Consider the following 21,423-nt stretch of genomic DNA (forward strand, 5'->3'; position numbering starts at 1 on the left):
GAGAAAACGCAAACGCCCTCCAGAGTGGAGATCTTGAAAACGATCCAACCTCTCGTCGCCGTAGGAACAGTTCAAAACGCAGAAGTGCGTTTTTTGCACACGTTAAGTGGGTAGTTCTCATGAACGACTCCCATATCTCACTATATTTATTTTGGACACTCTCCCAATCCACATTATCCACTGCCTTCCTGACTTTGTAGTTCAGTGTCGTGTTCAGGAGCAACTGGACCTCATCATCTGTCCAAACAAAGTTTGAAGGTGTACTGTTGTTGCCGCCGCGCTTCGCCATTTTCTTCCAACTGACGCGGAGGAAGTAGCCACAAAACAGGCATTTCTCATATTTATTAATATATAACAATATAACTCATATAACAATACCAAAGGTATTGTTGCTACTGCCACCTACGTCCGGGGTGTGCATACTACATCGGCAAACTGCGAGTTTTATATGTTTTCCCTGTTCCCATGGATAGACAGATATCCACCCCAAGACGCTCGTGAGAATGCAGATAAATTGTGGAGGAAAAAACCGACATCTGCGTTTATGCTTCAGAGCGTTGTCGTGGGCACGTAGACGCCGTTCTCAAATCTTCCCACTCTGGAACCCGTTCTCAAAAACTATCGTTTTGGGGTAGTGGGAACGCCGGCTCCGTGTGGCTGCAACAGCCAAACGATAAGCAAAAGTATCGTTTACAGTGAAAAACGTTTTCGTGTAGCCGTAGCCTCAGATCAGACAGATTGAGGGGGGCTGGGTGGTTTTACAATCACTTAAATGAGATTGACACACTTGGATGAGCTCCCTTCGCCAAGCGTTAAATACAATTAGGACAAGGCCCTGTATCCCTCCTCACCTGGACTCTTAAAGCTACTGGTCCTCACCCTTGCTATAGCTGTAAATCCACTTTATCTGTCTGACCTCTTAATCTTACTATCGGTCCCTTGCTTCTTTAAATCCCTCTTCATATACTCTATATAATCTGGCCCTCTGAATAGTGTCAACCATGATTCCATATATAAGGCGCACTGCATATGGACATGCACGTTTTCATTCTCTTGTTTTTAATCAAGTAAGCATAAAGGGCTTGCAGGTACCTCCCAACGAATTCATCAGTCTCTAGAGGACATACCCCAGTCTTTTCCACAAAATAACACACTCAAACATTCTCAAACAAGGCTTTTGTCAGTCCCCATTAGTTTCCTTCCCATCACCCTCACTTTTAATTACATCTATTCTTGTCCTAATCTTTGTGAGGGCAAGTGTATCAGTCTGTCTTCTGGTTGTGCTTCTGTCTATGTACCAAAACACTTTGATCCTTTTGAGGTCAGTGTCCTCAAAGTCAAATCTTTACATCTCAAAGGTTACAGATTAATACATGTTGAGAATGAGCTCATCTGACACTTGAGATGGAACTGCTTGGTTCATGTATGTACAGATTCTGTAGAACTCATTAGATCTGAGGGCCCTATCACCACATGATACCTGCAGTTAAGATCCTAAAGTTACGCTTACACTTCATCACATTACACCACTGAGTGCCACTTTTGAGTTCAGTGGAGTTAGTGATGAGCTGTAAGTTCCTTAGTTTCCCTGTGGTGGACACAGTTGACTTGACTTAAGTCAAACTGAAGCTACATTTCTTTGCTGTAGAAAGGTTATAAGTGCAGAGCTTAGTCAGACTTATTATCTATTTAGCTTTTTGACACTGTAACTTTGTCAGCTTTTAAAATATAAAGATGACCTCTGTGTAAAGTTTATTCATTATTCTACATTCTGTAGAAAAAGAAAGAAAAAAAGAAACCATTTCAAACAAAACCATATTTCTCCATAATTCCTACCTGGTGATGGTTGTGTCTGAATGCTGTATATGAATGTGTACCTCAGTGTGTGTTTGTTTGCATGCACAGCAGGTTTTCTGTACATATTGCTGACGGGCATTAAAGTGTTCTGGTGCAATGGTGCATGGATTAAAGATGAAGGTGGGAGCAGTGGGAATAGATGGGGGGGGGGGGGGGGCAGCATGATTTGCCATGCCCCCTTTCCATATTTTTACGTATTTTGAATGATTCTTTATTCATTTATTTATGTGATTAGATTGCCTGGGATTTTTCATTCTATTAGGTGTATACAAAAATGTCACCATTTACCTCCTTGTCTATATTTCACCAAGTAGTGTTCATGCTGCATGAGACTTATCTTTGATAGATAGACCAACACAACAGCAGACGGGACACCCCACTCTGCAAATCAAAGCATTTCATGAGAACAATCTTGCATTAACATTCACTTTGCAGACCTCACCAACCTCTGTTAGGCTGAGATTAGGGAATTGCTCCCTCTAGGTTAAGTTGAAAAATACTGCAGGTGGTTTTGAAAATCTTGGAAGTTTTCATTTCATGGGTGGAGTAATTACATCTCTGTTTGTTCTGGTTTTAATGTAATCAGCTCAACTGTTCAAAACCAGCTCGGCCCAAGTCCAAGTTTTGCTCTAATTTCATGCAGAGTTGTTATTGGCTTATCATGGCTGTAATTAGTGTAAACCCTCTTGTTTATTTAGCAGTGTTTGGTAAGTGTGTGGGCCGCGAGAGGGAAGTGAGACTTTTGCACTGTTTTGTTTTTTTTATCCAGCTTTTCTTTCAAATTAGAATGCTTTAGAATACCTTACTCCTTTGAGGAGGTCTGCGATTATAACTAAAGCAGCCATGGTAGAGGTAAAAATGAATGTGGCTATGAATATTTTCTGTCACTCACCCTGAAAAATAGCATTATATTTATTTTCCCACCTTGTTGTCTGCCATGTCTTTTGTCTTGCAGTTATGTGGCTGTGGGCTGCTTGGCGTGGGCATCTGGCTCTCTGTGTCACAGGGCAGCTTTGCCACCTTCTCACCCTCATTCCCCTCACTGTCAGCTGCCAACATGGTCATCGCCATCGGCGCAATCGTCATGGTTACTGGCTTTCTCGGTTGCCTGGGTGCCATCAAGGAGAACAAGTGCCTGCTTCTGAGCGTGAGTTAAATCTAGATTTCTATACCATACTTCTAACTTCATCTTACACCCCCCGTTAACATTTTTAATGCATTGACTGAATTCATTTGGGGAAGCTGTCTCTTTCATAAAGTAGTGCATGTACAACCCCACAGCAAGCAGACACTAAAAATGAGTAGCCTTCTTCTGATGATAACTTCTTATCATTTTTTTCTGAAGTGCTCTGTTGAAGCTTTTAAAGTAACCTGATGCACCAGATGGTTTGTTTTTTCAGACCTCCTGGAAGTTCTATAAGCTTTCTGAAAAAGGACATGAACTTTTGAAAAATGCTTAGTAGGTAGCATCCTTTTATTGAAGTCACAAGCTAACTCAAACCATTTGGATGAATCACACACAGTCAGTCGTCGATAAGAGGCACCACAGGTGTGATTGCCATCACATTTAAACCTGTCTTTAGCTGTCAGTACAGGAGGATGATTGGTTTGAACTTTTGTGCTGCAGCCGTGAAAGGATGACTTAGAGCCTGGCAAGATTTACTCTCTTGTAATTGTATACTTGGAAATCTCACAAACCTGACATGAATCCAGCTGCTTTGCTGCCCTAACTTCAATACCACTTTCCGACTGTGCTCCATTTTGTCAGTTGTTGCACTTACTATAAAACAAGACTACGCTGAAGTCGCTCAGTACATCCAGCCAGGAAGGAGATGTCATTTTTTCTAAAGTTTTTTAAATTATTGGCCTACTATTTAAAAATACATCAAATGTCTCTTGACAAAGAAGAAGCAAACAGATGGCAATGTCAGCCACACTGGCTGTAGCTGTGCCAGTAGAACTCATAAAGGGATTTTCCTATTGTTGTGAAGACATTGCCATCAAAAATGAAAGTAATCCCCTGTATCTTTACTGGTTCTCATGAAGGCTCATGTTTGCTTTTACAGCCAAAACATCTGGCATGTTTTGCTCATAGCTCAAACATGGTAGAGTTAGCATTGTAAGGGTATAATAGACGATTTAATAGTTATATTTGTTATGATAGATAATAGAAGACAACAGCAGCTTCTTCATTCGAACTAGCTTTGTTTGAGGTAGGGCCAAATTAGCTGCTAGACGGGCATTATAACAATGTCTCACAAAATGATACAAACAAATAACGGATGAAAATGCAGGACTTCAACAGTGCTTTCAGACAGTGTAAAATCTTTGTTTTCTGTTAAAGAGAATTAAGAGAATACTTTCTTCAGTTTTGACTTTGGGCTTTATAAACTCTGTGCAATTTTTAAATAAAAATCCAAGATTTCTTCTTCGTGCTACATTGTTTCCAACCTAGATGAATAGTTGATGCAACAACCTTTTTAACATATCTGTTTTTTTTACAGACAGCTATAAATCGTTTCACTTATTCACTGACATATCCCTGCAGATCCCCTTTAGTTGGCTTGTCTTGCATGCACAGCATGTTTAAGATCTACCCACAGTGTGACCCAGAGGGTTGTTCCAGCATGTGAAATTACTAGTAACCATTGACCTAATGTTCATGTCTTTCTTCCTGCAGGGATGAATTTGTGTTTACTTCTAAAAAAAATGACAAGTATTTGTCATTAGGACAGACCATCAGCGGAGGTAGATTAGAGGACTGACAAGAGAAGTTCAGTCTGTCTTGTACAAAATCTCTGGGGCTCCCAATTAGATTGGAGCTGAGCAATGGAATTTATCCTTTCAATAATTTAAAATCGATGCATGTAATTCCCAAGCCTTTGGTCACAGCTTGGTAAAAGGACTGTCAAACAGGAGGCGATTTTGTGAAATATGTGGACAAATTATTATACTCTATGGACATTGCTTGCTAAAAGGCATTTCATATTTATGAGCTCAATAATTGAGAATGTTCTATTATTCATTACAAAGACTGGTCTGTCTTGACGTTGCACTGTTTGCCCAAAGTTGTACAAGTGTTTTATCTTCAGCAGAAGTTAATTATGGAAGTTCACCCAATAGAGTGAGGTTTGTGTGGATCTGCTGCAAAAAGAAAGAAAAAAATAATAATTCCACTTATAGAAACTTTAAATGTGAAACAGAGTTTGGGCTTTGAGTATTTAACATCACAAACAGCTCAATCCCTTTGAAACTCTTACGTCAGTCAAAAGCCCCACCAAATCCTTGGTGTTAGACATGGTTTCCTTCACCTGCTTAACTGCTGTGGAGCAGACATGGAGAATAGAGGGAGAGGAGAAGGTGAGAAAGAGAAAGAGGCTTAATGGACAATATGACAGTTGTGATAGTTCTCATGGGACACTATGCTGTGTCTGGTGGCGTTTAATGTTTGGCCACGCTAAATGTGTTTATTGCAGAGGTGTCTGGAAGTCATTGCTGTTATTGTTATTCTTTGTCCTTCCAAGCACACCCAGGGGTTGGGGAGAGGTGATGGGGTTTGATGGTGTCATGTTGTGGAAAGATCAGGCAAACACTTAGGAGCATTCACCCTGACATGTTATCTCTGAAGGTTCTCTGTGAACAGCTCTCCTTGGATTAGAAATATTCAAAGACTAGTCATCATCAGCTTTATATTTTTTTTTAGCCTGTCCTTTTTACGCGCAAAAATTGTGAGAAAATAAGGAAGAATTAGTCTGATAGGGCAACTCTTTCATACCTGAACTGAATCGGCAGCAAATGAGAACACACACCCGCAAATTTGAGAATGCACGTGAGGCTATTGAAGCATCTCTGATTTACTTTGTAGAAACTGCTCCTTTAATGCTCAGCACCAGGAAAATGTGGCAAATCGACTGTGAAAGCACAACAGTGGTTCTCTAAATTGGTAACCCAGATATTCACACAACAGCAGACTGCTAGAACTATTTGATGTGGGCTGTGGCATAAAAAGTAGCTCAACCCCTGCCTCCCAAATGAATTTGGAATTAATGGGGTTTTCTAAAATCTAGGTTCGCTTGCCTTCTCCCATGCTGCAAAAAAGGTTGGTAAATATTGAGCTGACTTGGAGTCAAGTAGGAGATGGGGAAGAGCAGCTGTCTGAAATGCAAGGATGCGTTAGAAGTTAATCTCAGAGTTATTAAACCATCATTCTCTGCACATACGTTCACAAGCCCTCGAGCACTTAAATTCTCCTTTTTTTTATTCTCAGATCGATACTGGTCTTACTTAGCTTATCTTAAAGTCTTTAAATTAGTGGAAACAGGAGCCTAGTTTTCCATGAGGGTTACAAAACTACTCATCATCTCCTCTGTGGCTTATCGGTCAACATCGTTTGTTGAAGTTTGGGGCTTTTTGTGGCTATTTAATGCAAGTTCCTGGAGTCTTGATTGCCAGACAGAAATTTGAGACTCCAGCTCAGCAAATAACCTTATAAAACCCACAATGTGTCCCTTTCACGTTTTTTTTTTTTCACAGATTAAACAAACAAGATAAGATGTTTTGATTAATGAGCTCGATAAGAAACCTTATTTTCTGTTTTAACCCTGAGCTATGCCAATTGACTACAAGATCTTCTTATTCTGGGAATGGAGCATGTCTGTTTCCCAAAATGTCAAATTATTACTTTAGCCAATCATGTTGCCAGAGTAAATGTTTAAAAAAAGACTTTCTCTCCATCTTTTCCACAGTTCTTCATTGTCCTGCTGATAATTCTTCTGGCAGAGCTGATATTGCTCATCCTGTTCTTTGTGTACTCAGATAAGGTAAGTTAATCTTTTTTTTTTTTCCAGGAATGCATCTTATTTTTAAACCTAATTACTTTTTCTTCACACATTGCCCACAATTTCTTCAGTGCAACAATGTTTCCAAAAAAGTCATTGGAAGTAGCTCTGTATAACATGGAAGTTCAAAAGTGAATGCAATGATTTGCATTATGTTCAAACCATTAAAGCTATTGAAAACTGTAAATAGACATTTTGTAAAATTGGAAATGTTCTTTATTTAAAAAACAAAATATACGCTCATTTTGAATTTAATGCCTGTAACATGTTTCAAAATAGTGGAATAGTTGTACTGAAATAAATAATTAAACATTTACTGGAACACATGACAACTATGAGGTCAACTGGCAAAAGGTTGGTAGTCTAAAAAAGAGAAAAACATGTCTTCCACAGAGGCTGAATCCTTGAGAAAGGCTTAGAGGGGGAATTTAAAAGAATCCAGAGCTACATCTGTATTCATGGGACAAAAAAAAAAAGGAAACAAATACAGAATACAGAATAATGCTTTAAAGATAGATACAATTCTGGAGGAAAAAAAGGCAAGTTAAAAAATGTGCTATACAAGAAATGATGTGTATGTGGACCAGAATTAAGTAGAAGACTGTCCCCTAATCAGAGGAATCATGAATAACACTGCATGTCTGTTTGAATACAGAGGAGAGCCGTCTGACTTGCTATGAGCCAAACATAAAAGCAAAATGTGAAATTGATTGGAAAAATTTAACTTTTAGATTTGGGTCAACAGCCATAAAAAAAAGAAAAGAAAACAAGAGTTTGTCGAGCTTTTTCCTCGCTACTAGATAAAAAAAAATAGTTACAAACATTGTCAACGCATTGCTTTAAATCGTCATAAAACAGAAGTTCGATCACGTTTAACAGGGGCAAAGTTTGCATTTCCTGGTCAGATGGGTTGGAAAGTGTAGCCGCACACATGAACCAAAGAACTTATATCAACACCCATCCTAACCACTGAAGTTTTAAAGATACTATATGTTGAAATGTCATTTCATAATTCAGTTGCTGTTTCCTTGCAATTTGTTGTATGCTGTTTTACTAACTACTTGGGTAAGGTTAAGCATTAAAGATCACATGGTTGAGGTTAGAATAACATTGTGGACACAGTCAACCCTCTGTTTGTGGACACAGTTTAAAAGCCATCATCTGTAAATGCACATCTGTAAAGGCATCTTTAATGCTTAACTGTTTATCCAGGGTCTGGGCAAATATATGTTGCCATCCAGATTAAGTTTGTCATGCTTATATCAGCAATCCAATACAGAACCAAATTATACATGTGTTACAACTACATCGCCTTGTAATAATAAGAGTGAGTCAAAATGCAAAAAAAAAGCCCCCCTGCAGCTCTGGGGTCCGTTTCACAAAGCAGGTTCAACCAACTCTGAGTCTATTCCTGCTCTCTGAGTTGTTCTACTCTGAGATAGAAAACTGAGTTTTCGGTTCCAGAAACGCTGATTTGAGTGAGTTTAATCAACTCTGAGTAGGTTCACCTTGAGTTTAGCGCGTGCACCACAACTTTAAAAAGCCAGCATCAATGGAGCCCCGATTCGATGAGTCACCTTGGCAACGGGGAAGAGGAGGGGCTACGTTTTTCACCAACCTGGAATTGGAAATCTTAATGCGCTCATACGGCGAGTTTCAACACGTTTTTAGAAATAAGTGCAACACTGCTGCAGCAGCAAAAGTGTAAGTTTAAATGTAGTCCTTTGCAACCACAATAATATTACAGGGGAAACTGCTTGAATGGTAGCCCATTCATTTATTTCATTTAGGTGCAATCCCGCGGGGGAGAAGCGCTCCTGGCAGCAGTTTAAGATGAAATATAAAAACATTGTTCAAACAGGTGCGACCTCGGCATGGAGGTACCGCATTTTGATCATGTTTTACACTGTAAAATAAATATTAAGTGGCTATTTGACTGTGCAGTTATTTTCTCCCCAACATAAAGCTGTTTTCACACACATAAACTATGTCTTCTCATCTATATCGTGTTCTGTTAAATAATTAAGCCTATTTAAACTAACACAGACTTCTACTGAGCCAACAGAAAGAAGTGCCCAGCACCGCCACCTCTGACGGGAGGGCAGTGGCTGAGGGAATCCACCCCCAAGACACGAGTGCCTTTATAAAATATAATAGGCCTATATATGTCTTTTTTAAGCATATTCATACAAATATTTATTTGTCTTTTATGTCTTTTTTTTCTTTTGTCCCAACAAAATTCTGATGGTGCCGCTCAAAAAGATAATTGTCTGTAAATGCAAAAATCTATGCTCGGTTTGATAACCATCTCCGACGAATATTTAATTCTCCGCCCAATAATGCTGCACCTTCATCCACGGGATCGTTGTCAAAAGGACATGCCATGTTCGTGAAAAAAGTCGTCTCCTACTGTGCCTAAAGGACTTCTAGAAGTAGAAGAACTCGCTCTGCTGACTGAATGAATGAGGAAATCAAATGGCGTGTGTGGCTGAAAGAGGGCGGAGACGGAAAGAAACTCGAGGTTTCTTGAATAAAACCTGCTCCCGACCAGGTTAGGTTCAGAGAGTCTGTTACTACGGTAACTGACCGTGAGGTTAAGTTACCTCTCTTTGTGAAACAGGCTAGAGTTACCCCTCTTTGTCGGGGTTGAGTTACCTCCCTTTGTGAAACGGAAAACTCAGGGTTTCCCTCATTTCAGGGTTAATCAACTCAGAGTTTTCACTAAACCTGCTTCGTGAAACGGACCTCTGATCTTTAAAATACTGAAAACATTTGCAGCATTTTGTAATGAAAAATACAGCAAAGGGGTCCTGAACTGAAGAAATGCTATGAAGCAAAAATGGGAAAATGTTTTACATTCAAAACCACAGTTGCAGATATCAAATTCAAAGTGCGCATTTATTTTTCAAAATTAAAATCTCTTCTCTGAGTTCATTATTTGATAGTGTTTTTTTTTGTTTTTCTTTTTTACTATTTTCATTTGCACATCATTGCATTTTACACAAACACACTTTACATTTTACTTTGAATACTGTAGGCACACAATGCCAAAGCTGTGGGGAAACATTGTAGCATGAAAATTCTTGGCACATTCTTGTCACACAAATGATGAGAGCAATAAAATGCATTGGTGTGATAAACTTATCCATTATCCAGTTGCTTCTGGGGGTCAGAGTATCCTCTTGCATATTTAGTTGTTTCCCAGGCAGGATCATGAGTATCTTCATTCTACCATTAAGGCAGCAGTCAAAGGTTAGGCCACTAAATTCAGTCCAATCCTCACCAGTTGGCTTCCTGTAATTAGTCCGACACATTTCACTTGACCCCTATTAGGTTGAGTCAGGTGAATGTTTGAGAGGTCACAACAGATGAAGATATATAAAGCTGTGGATATTACTGACATCCATGAGCAGACTAGATTCTCCACTATGTTTAATCTAATCGCACCGAGCAAGCATTGAGGACTTTTATCGGTTTTCAAGGATATGTCATTGATAGGTCTGTTTATTTTTTAAAGTCAGGGAACATCAGCTAATTCGTCTCCTCTGTTCAGAGGTTATTGCTCAAACTTGGTCTTTCAGGCAGATAAAGGAATTCATTTAGCAGCCAATCCATTCTCAGATGTGGATAAAAAAAATTAAGTGGTAGAGGAAGAATAAATCGCAATCTCTCCAGGGTGATTTAAATGGAGACGCTCTTGACTCCTCAGTAGTGCCTTTTCATCACACGTGAAGTCAGGGGGAAAAAAAAAGTAGGGCTGTGGATTTCCTAAATGAGAGATCAAATGAGTCGACGTTAGTAAAGAACTTTGTGTTGCTTGGAGAGAACTGTCTCATTCACACTACTTGTAGTGCATACCCACCATGCTTCATGTTTGTCTCATCCTGCCAAATTACAGTGTGTTTAGACCTAATTGGATGTGAAACCGCAATAATGTAGATCAGGAACAAATATATTTTTCTTTATTGGTCTTCAAATGTCATTGGAAAGTAAAGCCATTACAGCAAATCATATGTTACTGGAAATTGTGTTTAGAGACAGCCTCCAAATAAGATTTTCTGGAAATTAAAGGATGTCAACACTGGATGAAGGACAATTTGGTGTGCATCGCATAAAGCCTTGCAAAATTGCTTTTTGTGCTTTTTTCCTCTCGCTTTCCTTCTCTCAAGTGAGATTCCGTATGCTGTGTGAGCATGTCCTCATCCGCTGCTACAGGCTGTGATCAGAGGAATCACTAATTCACTTCTCCTATTTGATCCTCTTATCACAAGGCATTTATTAACAAGTCTGGAAGACGTACAGTAGTTGGTGGCTTTTAAACATGCAAAAAACAAAAACAGGCAAAACAGATATTCTAGTCTTTCAAAAAAGTCATGTTTAAGTCATGACTGACTCCTTGTGCAAACTGTGATCTCTCAGGGTGACAAGCTGTCAAAGATATGTATGGAAGATAACAACCAACACAATCTGTTTTTTCCCCAGGAACATGTTTTTTAGAGTCTCTATTTAGTCACTCTATTTTCCTCTGTATTGCTGCATTTCCATCAGTTTAAGACGTGATGTCTTCTTTTTTGAATAGAATTTCTGTCTCCCAGAGGTGTTAAGCCTTCTGATTAAATGCCATGTAGCGGCACGTAGTACAATAAAGGCTTGCCCTGCAGTTAGCAACCAGCTGACTACAGCAGATGGCTAGGCCACAAACCAGATTACAGCCATTCGTCTTTTAAGCTGTGACCTCATTGCGCCTCTGTTGACCCAACACGCCCAGCTAAACACCAGTGAAGGTTTATTAGCTCAGAATTGAAAAAAAAAGAATGTGGCAGGATGAACCACAAAGCACAGGAGAACATGCATGGGGACATAGGGAGAAAAAGAAAAACTGAGCGTGAGGTGAGAGGAGGGCAATGAGATATCGAAGCCATCAATGGCAATGTGATAAAATGTGTTAAACGTTTTTGAAATACACAAAAATAGTCCAAAGGGAACATCAGAAGAGCGCAAATGTGACACAAGTGAAGAGGTGTCGCTATAAAGTAAAAAGAGAAAGTCAGGAGAGGTGGGGATGTTGGGGATGAAGAAGTTACTGCATGAAAGACTAGCTTTCAGAACAGAGAGGGCTGTGGCACATTCCTGATTTATCTTACTAATAACCAAGAAAGCAGCAGACACATCAGGCTTTGTGTTGCAATGTGTAAAGGCAGAGTTATGTTCAATACATGTGCCCATGTATTATTTTTCTAGACCAATTACAAAGAAGGAGAGGGGGTTGTCTCCTGGATCAGTCTCTGCCCTGGATTCAGGCAACCTGGTACAGACTTGCAGAGCAACTGAGGGAATTAAGTGTCCTCTTTAATTGCTGCTGGGAACCTCTGGCTCTGATGCTGTTTATCTCCACATCATTTATTATACTCCCAGGGCTTTAGACACCCTTGTCCAGTGCTGTGCAGAAAGAGCAAATGTAAATATTGTTAGCTTCTTAGTTTCCCTGAAGTCAAAGGATTTGGAAGTTTAAGCCAGCATGCCTCAATAGTGTGTGATCAAATAATCATGTAAAGGAGAATATGACCACAGGCCATATTTAAATGAGTGAGACATTAGATCAGAAATAGTAAGTTCTGTTTGTTTGGTAATAGTTTATCCTGAAAAATGTGTGCCGCTGTTGATGAATGATGGAGCTTAATTGTCTGTTTACTGTTTGATCACAAAGTAACACTCTTTAAGTGACTAAAGATATGCCAGCAATTCTTTGTTATCTCATAGAAAAAAGTATTTCTTTTGCATTCTCAAAAACTGTGAATTATGTAATAATTTCATCTGGATTGTTGACCCTAACCCTAAGAATCACAGGGCTGTTCTCCACATCCAGTTTTATTCTATGCTTGATTTATGGAGTCAATTTATAGTGATAAACATATATAACCTTGATTTGTTTAATGTGGATAAACAGTGCAGACATCATTAACCATATCAAAATGTACAAAATCTACATTTATTTCAAGGAAATGCTACACAAAAAAGCATTTTTCTTTATACGAAAAATGTGAATAAACATCAACAGTGTAAGCCGTGCACAGATGGCTACAATGTTGTCTTACACTATGTGCCTAGTATCTATCCAAGGATACGAGGTGGATAGAGGCACCAATAAAGTGAGGTGTCTTTGAATAAACTATTCATGTTCTATATTAACACAGAACTAGAGTATGTTTGATTCACTGTTACAAACTGCTGTTCCCCTCAGTTCATCAGCATCATAACTCTGTGTGCTAATGGTTTTGATGAGCCAACTTTCATCTCAACTTCACTGGTTCACTCTCAACTCTAAAAATGAACTTTTAAACTGCAAATCCTAGTATAAAGACTTGTAAAAACTTCAACGGTCCAGCTGGTGAACACTGTAGAGCTTACCCAGGTGGCTAGAAAGCAATTATAGATGAATTATAATGTTGCTTCTTAATAGAATACTGTTACTGGCAACTATTTGCTTATTTGTTAACCATATTCACTTAAATGTGTAATTTCCAAGCTCTTAGATGATCCAGACTTGCCAGCAAAATAAAAAATTTTCAGCTTGTTTTCCATCAAAGGCTTGCCAAGGTCATGTAGATCCAAGTTCTGTTCTCATTTCAGCTTGCACAGAAAATGCCAGACTACCAAAATAAAACAAACTTTAACCGGCTATATTTGTACATAATGCCTGTACAGTAGACCATTTGTGAAACCCTATATCATAGATTGTGTATTTTTATTATTTTTCATTTAGTTCTATTCAGATTGGCAATGGGTTTATTGAACCACATGCATAGAATTGTTATTGTTTTAGTTTTAGTTTTTTTCGGGTAAAACTGCTTTGCAGGGAAGTGATTCGGTTGTAATTAGAAACTGTACGTCTTTCAAAGATTTAGATATTTCAGTGATGAATATAAGCTATCACCCCAAGCTGCTATGATTAAGCAGAGTAGCCCTGTGTTACCACCCCTTAAGTGCTACCCATCTTTTTTCCTCAAAGGCAAAAAAACCCCCAAAGAACTCGGTTACCTACATGGCAGATGTGACCTTTGCTGTCTGCTCAATAAGATGTTGATTTACGGTGCATATGTAACACTGAAAAGATCAGATCTTTCATATTTTAGAAAGCTGGGGCAGTCAGGACAGTCATGTACCCTTGTAATGAGTATTCAGTGTAGCTCCACGTCAGCGCATTGAGAGGTCCCAGTGTGCCTGCTCACCAGATCTGGAGTCCAGTTCTAACAGAAGGGAGTCCTCCCACTGGAATACGTAATGTGTCTGCACTGGTTCCAGATGTGCTTGGGCAACATCTTCGAGGTTGCGAAAATGCATCTAACACCTGACTGTACTGTATTTTTGCAGCATTTCAAGACAGGTATTTATCAGACAATCTGCCCATCCTTTTTTAGTCTGCAGTGACAGGAAGCTCCATTGGATAGAAATCTCACTCCTTTCTCAACCCTGCCAACATGTATATCTACTTGACTTTCTTATATTTTCTGCATTTCATGTGTTTTCCCAGCTGGCTGAGCTGAACACTAGATTTCTATGATGAATGTGCTGTCCTGCATTGCAGAACGTGGACAGGATCAGCCTGGAGGAAGCCACAAGCTTATCTATGTAATGAGAAGTATGAGCTTCATCTCAGGTTTTTGTCAACATGCCATACATGAAATATTGCATTGATGCCCAGTGGCAGCTCTCAGGGAAAATTTACCAGGAGTTAGATTTCTGCACCGTATGGTGTTGATTTGATATGCGTGAATATATGTCAAGTTTCAGTCAAGAGGATGGTTTTAAAGTAGGCTAATGCAACAGAAATGTTTTTTTTATCTGCTTCTTTTACAAGGAAAAATGGGTCAGAGTGTTGCATGATCAAATCCTTCTTTGTTCTGAACTCATTTGTCTGCTTCTCGTTAGCAGTAAATCTGGATCATTAGGTTTCATTTCAGGCTGTAACAAAGACTTCCACACTTGAAATGGGAGATGTGCAGAAACTACTGGAGATTCAGGAGATAATTCTTAACTGTGTTAGGGGGAAGGCCCCGCTCTCTAGTGACTGTGTTAGCGCAAGGAGTCAGTAATGAGTGAACAACATTATAGCCTGGATGGAGAACGGAAGAAAAAAGATAGAAACAAAGTACAAGGCAGAGATTCATGAGACTGCTCTTCATCTCATTTTCCTGAACAAGGACGATATAGTCAGGTCAGCTGCCTGAGGTGCACAACTTAGATCCTCCTCTGCATGGCTTAAGGGATTGAGAGAAAAAGAGCAGTGTCATATGAAATCAGACAAATCTTATTTCAAGGGTTTAAAAAAGCTGTTTTGAATAGATTTTGCAGGATTTAGGCTGACCAAAACATTTTATTGCCAAATAAATTTTAATTACTCACAGTAGAAATTCCGTTTGTTTTTTCTGTAAAATTCAGCAAACATATTTCGAATGCCTTGCAGCTGAGGAAAAAAGGATTTTATAAGCTTTTTATTTTCTCCAATCAATTGCTGAACTACTCAGTTTAAAGTGTTATCTTCTTTCCTGTAAGGTCAATGGAATGGTTTGATCTGTCTCCATTAACAGAGTAGAGACTGAGCTGCACAAGGATTAGTGAAGTAACATTAAGAATATTTCTTATGTCAAAAAAAAACAAAATCAGGCCAACATTAGAAACTGGCTGCCTCAGTGTTTCTGTCTGTCATTCTTTTTCATGAAGAATTTATTTAGCAGCCAGCAACTGCTGAGTTAGGCAGCAGTTCTCTCTTTATGAATACAAAAATCAGAGAATTGCCAAAAGCGATGAAAGTGACACATGATGCTGCATCTTTTCTTATGTGCACAGTTTTGAAAATATATATATATAATTCCCTTGTCACACTCTTAAGCCGTATTGTTAACTATAAGAGCGAGTGTGATCTTTTAGTTGTGATTTTGACTATTGTTGCCTTTAAATGCGCATGTTTTAGTGCAAAGCCTTAATTACCCCATATCTGAAGAGCCTCTCAATCTTTCCTGGCAGTTAGCAAATCCCCACTGGCACGACAAACTGCAGGAGAGCTAAAGCTCTGATTTTGTATCTCATTAACACATCCAGTGAGATATTAATCTCCACCAGACATGACACAACCCTGGGCTGGGCACATCGTCGGGGTTCAGTCAAGAGGAAAAGGATTTGAGCTCTGCAGAACGACACACAACATGCCAGATCTGCTGACATCACATAAAAGTCAAAGCTTCTGATGCAGTGTTATTGTAAATGATCAGACAAGAAAGACTGAAGCAGTGGCATTCAAAAATTGTGGCTTTGTTTTTTTGGTTTTCTCTTGTTTCTTTGCTGATCTCAAAGGCGTAAAATTAAAAAGATTAAACACTCTTTGTAACATTTTTAAGAGATATGTTTGTATTATTTTGTTTTTTTAATTTTAGGGTGAAATAAAGGGGGGCAGCTGTCAGCTGCTTCTTACAGTCTCACACGTGAAAGTAGCTTGTTAGGACTGTGGATAGAAAAGGTTAGATGATGCAAATTTCCAAACCTTATTTAGACCCTGGCTGCTCACACCTTGTCCTAAGGCTCCTCCAAGCAGCTGCTTCATACCCTGAAAATTTAAATAATTGCTGTCCACAAAGCAACACAGGCATAGCAACATGGTTACAGGTTGTTGTGTCTTTGTGATTTAACTAAGAAATATCAATCAACTGAAATGATATTGGTAAAGCTGAGGTCTGGTACGCCAAAAACACTAGAAACACAAGAGAACTATTTCTTGGATTGCTAAAAAGGCTAATCAAAACTCAACTCACTTCAGAAGACTTTTCTGAATATTTAGCATCCTGAAGTTCTGCTTCTCTGCTCTACAGCGTGCAGACACTCATACACAAATAGAGTTTGCATGGCAATCATGAGAGCAAAAGCATTCCTGCATCTGCAACAGAAAATCCTGCAACAAAAGCTTGCAAACAAACAACTAAAAAAAGCCTTATGGGTTTTGAAAACAAGTTTTATGGCCTGACAAAGTTTAAATGGAATTATTTTGCTACAGTAAAGGTATGTTTATAGAAAAATAAAGGGGACCAGATTTTCATGAAAAAATACCTCTCCAGCAATACTTTGATAATTGATATTGATAACAATAAAAAGAATCAGGTGTGCAGGACAGCCCATGCATCTTACAGAACTTGAAGGTTTTTGAAGGAACAATGGACAAAAATCCCCAAAAGACAATTGCATTTACTTTTACTTTTTTTTTAACATTTGCAAGCTATGAAGTAAATGAGACATTATTAAGTACTGTCCAAACTTTTGCTCTTGACCTTTTCCCTTTTTATATATAAACTACACAAGATTTAAATGAAGTGCAAATTGCCTCGAATATTAAAGAGATATCTCAAGAAATGTATCATCTTTTACTTGCTTATCTTAGTGACAGCAACAGAATTTATTGATGTTGTCTAAGCTTTTGCTTCCCACTGCGCCTGTAACTTGGCTGTTTAGTTGCACATCTTTTCCACTGACTCTTTTTTTTTTTCATCTTTTCAATGTTATGGTTATTAAATGTCAGACATCCACTTATCATCGTGATTAGTCATTTCACGGGAAACAATCAACTCCACGAACAGTGCTAGTCAAACACTTCACAGCAAAACATTATCAATGGGATGATTGTTTACCTCTGTATGAAAAAGCCTGAAAGAGAGCTTGAGTTTGAAAAGAGCAAATAATTTGAATGCACTGCTACAGCACTCGAGCCACAACTGCTTTCTCCATTATTGTGACTAAACAAAGACTAACAAATGCTATTACTCAAATGACTGTTTTTGCTGAGCCAACCACCTCAAACTAAGGTTTCTAACTAAGGCTCACATTTTCATTTTTCATCTCCAGGTGAGTGAGAATGCTAAGCAGGATCTGAAGGATGGGCTGGCTCTCTACAACTCAGAGAACAACATAGGCCTGCGAAATGCTTGGAACATCATCCAGGCAGAGGTTAGTAGACCTCACATCACACATTACTCAGAGTATTAAAAACATTACCATGAATGTTTAATCACATAAATGCTAAAATATTCCAGCTAATGTATTTCCAAGCTTGTAGCTGTGGCAATAATCTGACATTTACAAAAAGTATGCTTCATTCCAGTATGCTTTTTAATCCTCTTAAGCAAAAGAAGTAATCACAACACATTTTACCCTAAAGTTTATTTGAGGTGTCCCAGGACTGACGAGATGTATTAAGTGATGTGATGTGTGTGTGTGTGTGTGTGTGTGTGTGGCTTTTACAGTGGAAGTGCTGTGGTGTGATAGCATACACAGACTGGCACGAGGCCCTGAAAGAACAAGTAGTTCCTGACCGCTGCTGCCAGGAGCATTACCAGAACTGTGGGGGTAACTCCACCAACATGTTCTGGAACAGGGTGAGTTGAGTGTAACATAAATTCAAGTCTGTTTGTCGTTATACTAGTTCTACAAAATACACTATAAATATGAGAGAATTATTGAATGGAATGAAGTGCAAAAAGCATGCACATGCGTAGTAAAAACTTCAGACGGACTACAAGCAAGAGCTCTCTTCATCAGACAAAGGAACACCAAGATGACTTGTCAGATGATTACCAAACAGTACCTATATGTGTGCCGCGTCCAAGTGAAAGCATTTCTGCAAACATAAAAAGACCACATCCATAGAATGCACGATTCCTTTTTTTTTATTTACCTATCCGAAATTCCACAGCCTACAAGTATATAAAATAATCATACACACATCGATCAAAAATTGATCAAGAGGAACTGTGAAATTGCAAAGACAAGGATTATTATGAAAATGCTTGTAAGTCAGAACCTGGTTCTGACTTACAAGGTTTAGAAGTTACATTTCAGAATGTTTCTTTTCTAAGCTGTGAGAAATGTATATACTCTGCCCTTTTACAATCTTATGACAAAAAGCAGATCTATGTTCAAATATTCAGGTCCTAAATGGTCTGGTAGTTTTTCCATTATAGGCCAAACTACACAGATATTTCAAGATATAAAAAGCATAAATCGGATTCATGAATGGACCTTGTGGGGACGAGCCCAAGAGCCCAATTTTTCATTGTAAAGTCAATTAGAAGAGTAAAGTCACTAAACCAACACAAACAAGTTGAGAGAGAAAATGCCTACAAAGGAAATGTTCGCTTAAATACTCAAAATCACTACAAAGAAATGCAAATCAGCCACAGCAAAATACAAAGCAACTTCAGGCAAAAACAAGATACACAGAGATCTAAAATGAGCACAAAAACACAGAACAGCCAGATTGAGACACAGAATGACCACACATTGGTGCAAAAAACTGCAAAAATAAGAAACAAAGAGACAAAATAAAAGGATATGGGTGTTTTGCTCCCACATCCTAAGGTTGGAGAGCCATTGACATTATGCCCTTTATCTCATATTCTATCAGTGACTATAATACTAGTGGGATGATAAGCACAATTTATATGGCCATGTTGTTTCATGTTAAATAGTTTGAATATACATGGCTTTAAATCATAATTATGTGGCTCTAAAACAAAATGAACGAGTCATTGTCTTGCTCTTTAAATCACGTAGACCATAAAAATGAAACAACTAATCCATGTTTGGTCCATCTGCTCTATAGCTGCTTTTACAGCTCTTCGCTTAATTCTGACTACAATAGATTATTTTTATGATGCATGAGTCGACAGCCCTATTTTTTTTTCTCTTTCTCTAAAACCTTGCAGCACTGTGTTCAAAATCTCCCTCACTCCACTTCTACTCTATTCTGCCATTGGTCTGGCATGTGATTTGCTAGCAAGTCCGAAGTAGAGAATTAAAGCTGTAATATTATTGCCAATATGAGAATAGGCAGACAATGAGCTGGCCCTTTGGGAAATCTCATCACTGAAAGCTTGTGTGTAATCCTGCCCAGAGGAGACAGCCACATGCTGTTTAGTTAGGTTCTATATGCAGCTCCAGCATCCGCAGTCAAGAGGGGACATCACTTTGCTGCTGAAACTGCCATTAAATCCTACACCTTGCCAGTGGGTGACCTCTGAATGAACCCAGGTGGGAATGTATTCTTCAGTGCACACGTCTGTTCTCATATATGATCTGCGACTCTGCATATGAAAGTCACTGCGTATGAATTATGTTCTTGTTTCAACACTTCATCTGATATGCATCCATCTGATGAGAAATAAATGGCCTCTTCAGAAAAAATGCTAACTGGATGGTTACATTTTATCCAGCTGACTTAACAGCTTACAGCCAAACCTGCCACTGAGCCAACATGATTTCACTGCCATACTGAAAATGCTCCTTTTTATCTTGATAATTACAAGGTCTTGTTGCATTGCAGGGCTGTTTTGAGAAAGTGGAGGAATGGCTGGATGATAACAAGCATCTGCTGGGAACCATAGCCATGGTCATCTTGGTAGTGCAGGTAGGAGTGAAAAATAGTTATTCCAACTATTTATTTTGCCTCCCTGTTTGCTCTCTCTGCTTTGTGGCAGCATGTTAAAGAAAAAGTGTGTACTCGATGGCCTCTCTGGCACTCTGTTCAATAGAGAAAGTTTTCAGACTTGTGCTTGGTGGGCGTTCTGTGCACCCACACATCTTGAAATATTGAAGTTCTGTACCCTATCCTGTCTGGAAGATTCAAAGTTACCTGGCTTTTTTCCAAGTGGGCTGCAGTCAGAAGATAGAAGAGCCAAGATACTGAATGTAGAGGAGCAAGTACAGAGTCACAGATTAAAGACTCTGCGGGGAGGAGTGATAGATATTACTCTGGGGATTCTGTTCTCTTTTGGTCCTAAGCTCTGCTTCCTCCAAAGTACTTTTTTTCACTTACTTGGAAGTAGTGTTCTAAAAAAGTCATGAGACTGAACAAAAAATGGAACCACTGGATTGTTTTCATGTGATTGTTCACTCTAGTCAGAGAATGCACCAGCTGTGCAAATGTGAGCTTTGGTTAGCAACGAACCAGCTGTGTGAGTGTCAGCGCAGTATTTGTGTGACGACTCCGACGAGTGTCAGAACACCCGTCCATGAACTACTTTTTTTCCTGTGGTCTTTGCAGTAATGAAATAGATATGGCCTTTTAGTCTTTTTTTTTTTCTTATTATTTTTGGAGAGTGTAAGCTTAGTGGAAAACAACGGTAGATGTTTTTATGTCCCACAAACATTTGGTTTTGGTTTTCTTTTGTTGTCTTTGTGAATCCAGAGAAAATATTTTCAAATGCATATTTTGCATTTTTGAAGTAATCTCTATCCTATATATATATTTCATTAATATTAATAGCAGGATATTTTATCAGTTTCCAGTCAGGTTTTCAAGTATTTTGTGTTTATAGAGCCACTTTATAACCAACTACAGACTGAAGATAGATATGATTGCTCAGCTTGTACTTTATAATGCTCCTACCTCTCAAACAGGAACTTTTCAGTTCAAAGGTCATTTTGAGTGTATTTTCTTCTACACCTGATGCTAACCTTATCTATATCCGATGCTAACCTCAGTATTACTGCTCAAGTCGAACATCTTGTTCAGGTTTTTATTTTTTTCCACCTGAAGATAATCTCAAAAATCTGGTCATCTCTTTCAGTTCCGACCTATGAAAAATTGAGCAAGCCTTTGTCTTTTTTCGCATGGACTACCATAATGCATTATACTCAGGTATCAGCCAGGACTCCTCTCACTGTCTCCAAAACAGTTGCTAAACTA

The 21,423-nt window shown here is 38.7% G+C and overlaps 1 protein-coding gene across 2 annotated transcripts in view; it reads left to right on the forward strand.

Moving 5' to 3' along the window:
* The window catches only part of tspan9a (tetraspanin 9a), a 193,261-nt gene that overhangs the window by 163,252 nt on the left and 8,586 nt on the right, over positions 1-21,423 (forward strand). For both annotated transcript variants that reach the window (XM_075469396.1, XM_075469395.1), the window contains 5 exons: positions 2,813-3,004; positions 6,603-6,677; positions 17,583-17,684; positions 17,981-18,112; positions 20,059-20,142. In XM_075469396.1, the coding sequence (XP_075325511.1) occupies positions 2,813-3,004; positions 6,603-6,677; positions 17,583-17,684; positions 17,981-18,112; positions 20,059-20,142 (585 nt within the window). The remainder of the gene's footprint in view (positions 1-2,812; positions 3,005-6,602; positions 6,678-17,582; positions 17,685-17,980; positions 18,113-20,058; positions 20,143-21,423) is intronic.

This window comes from Odontesthes bonariensis, chromosome 7 (assembly GCF_027942865.1).
Source record: "Odontesthes bonariensis isolate fOdoBon6 chromosome 7, fOdoBon6.hap1, whole genome shotgun sequence".
In the NCBI taxonomy this organism is placed as follows: domain Eukaryota; kingdom Metazoa; phylum Chordata; class Actinopteri; order Atheriniformes; family Atherinopsidae; genus Odontesthes; species Odontesthes bonariensis.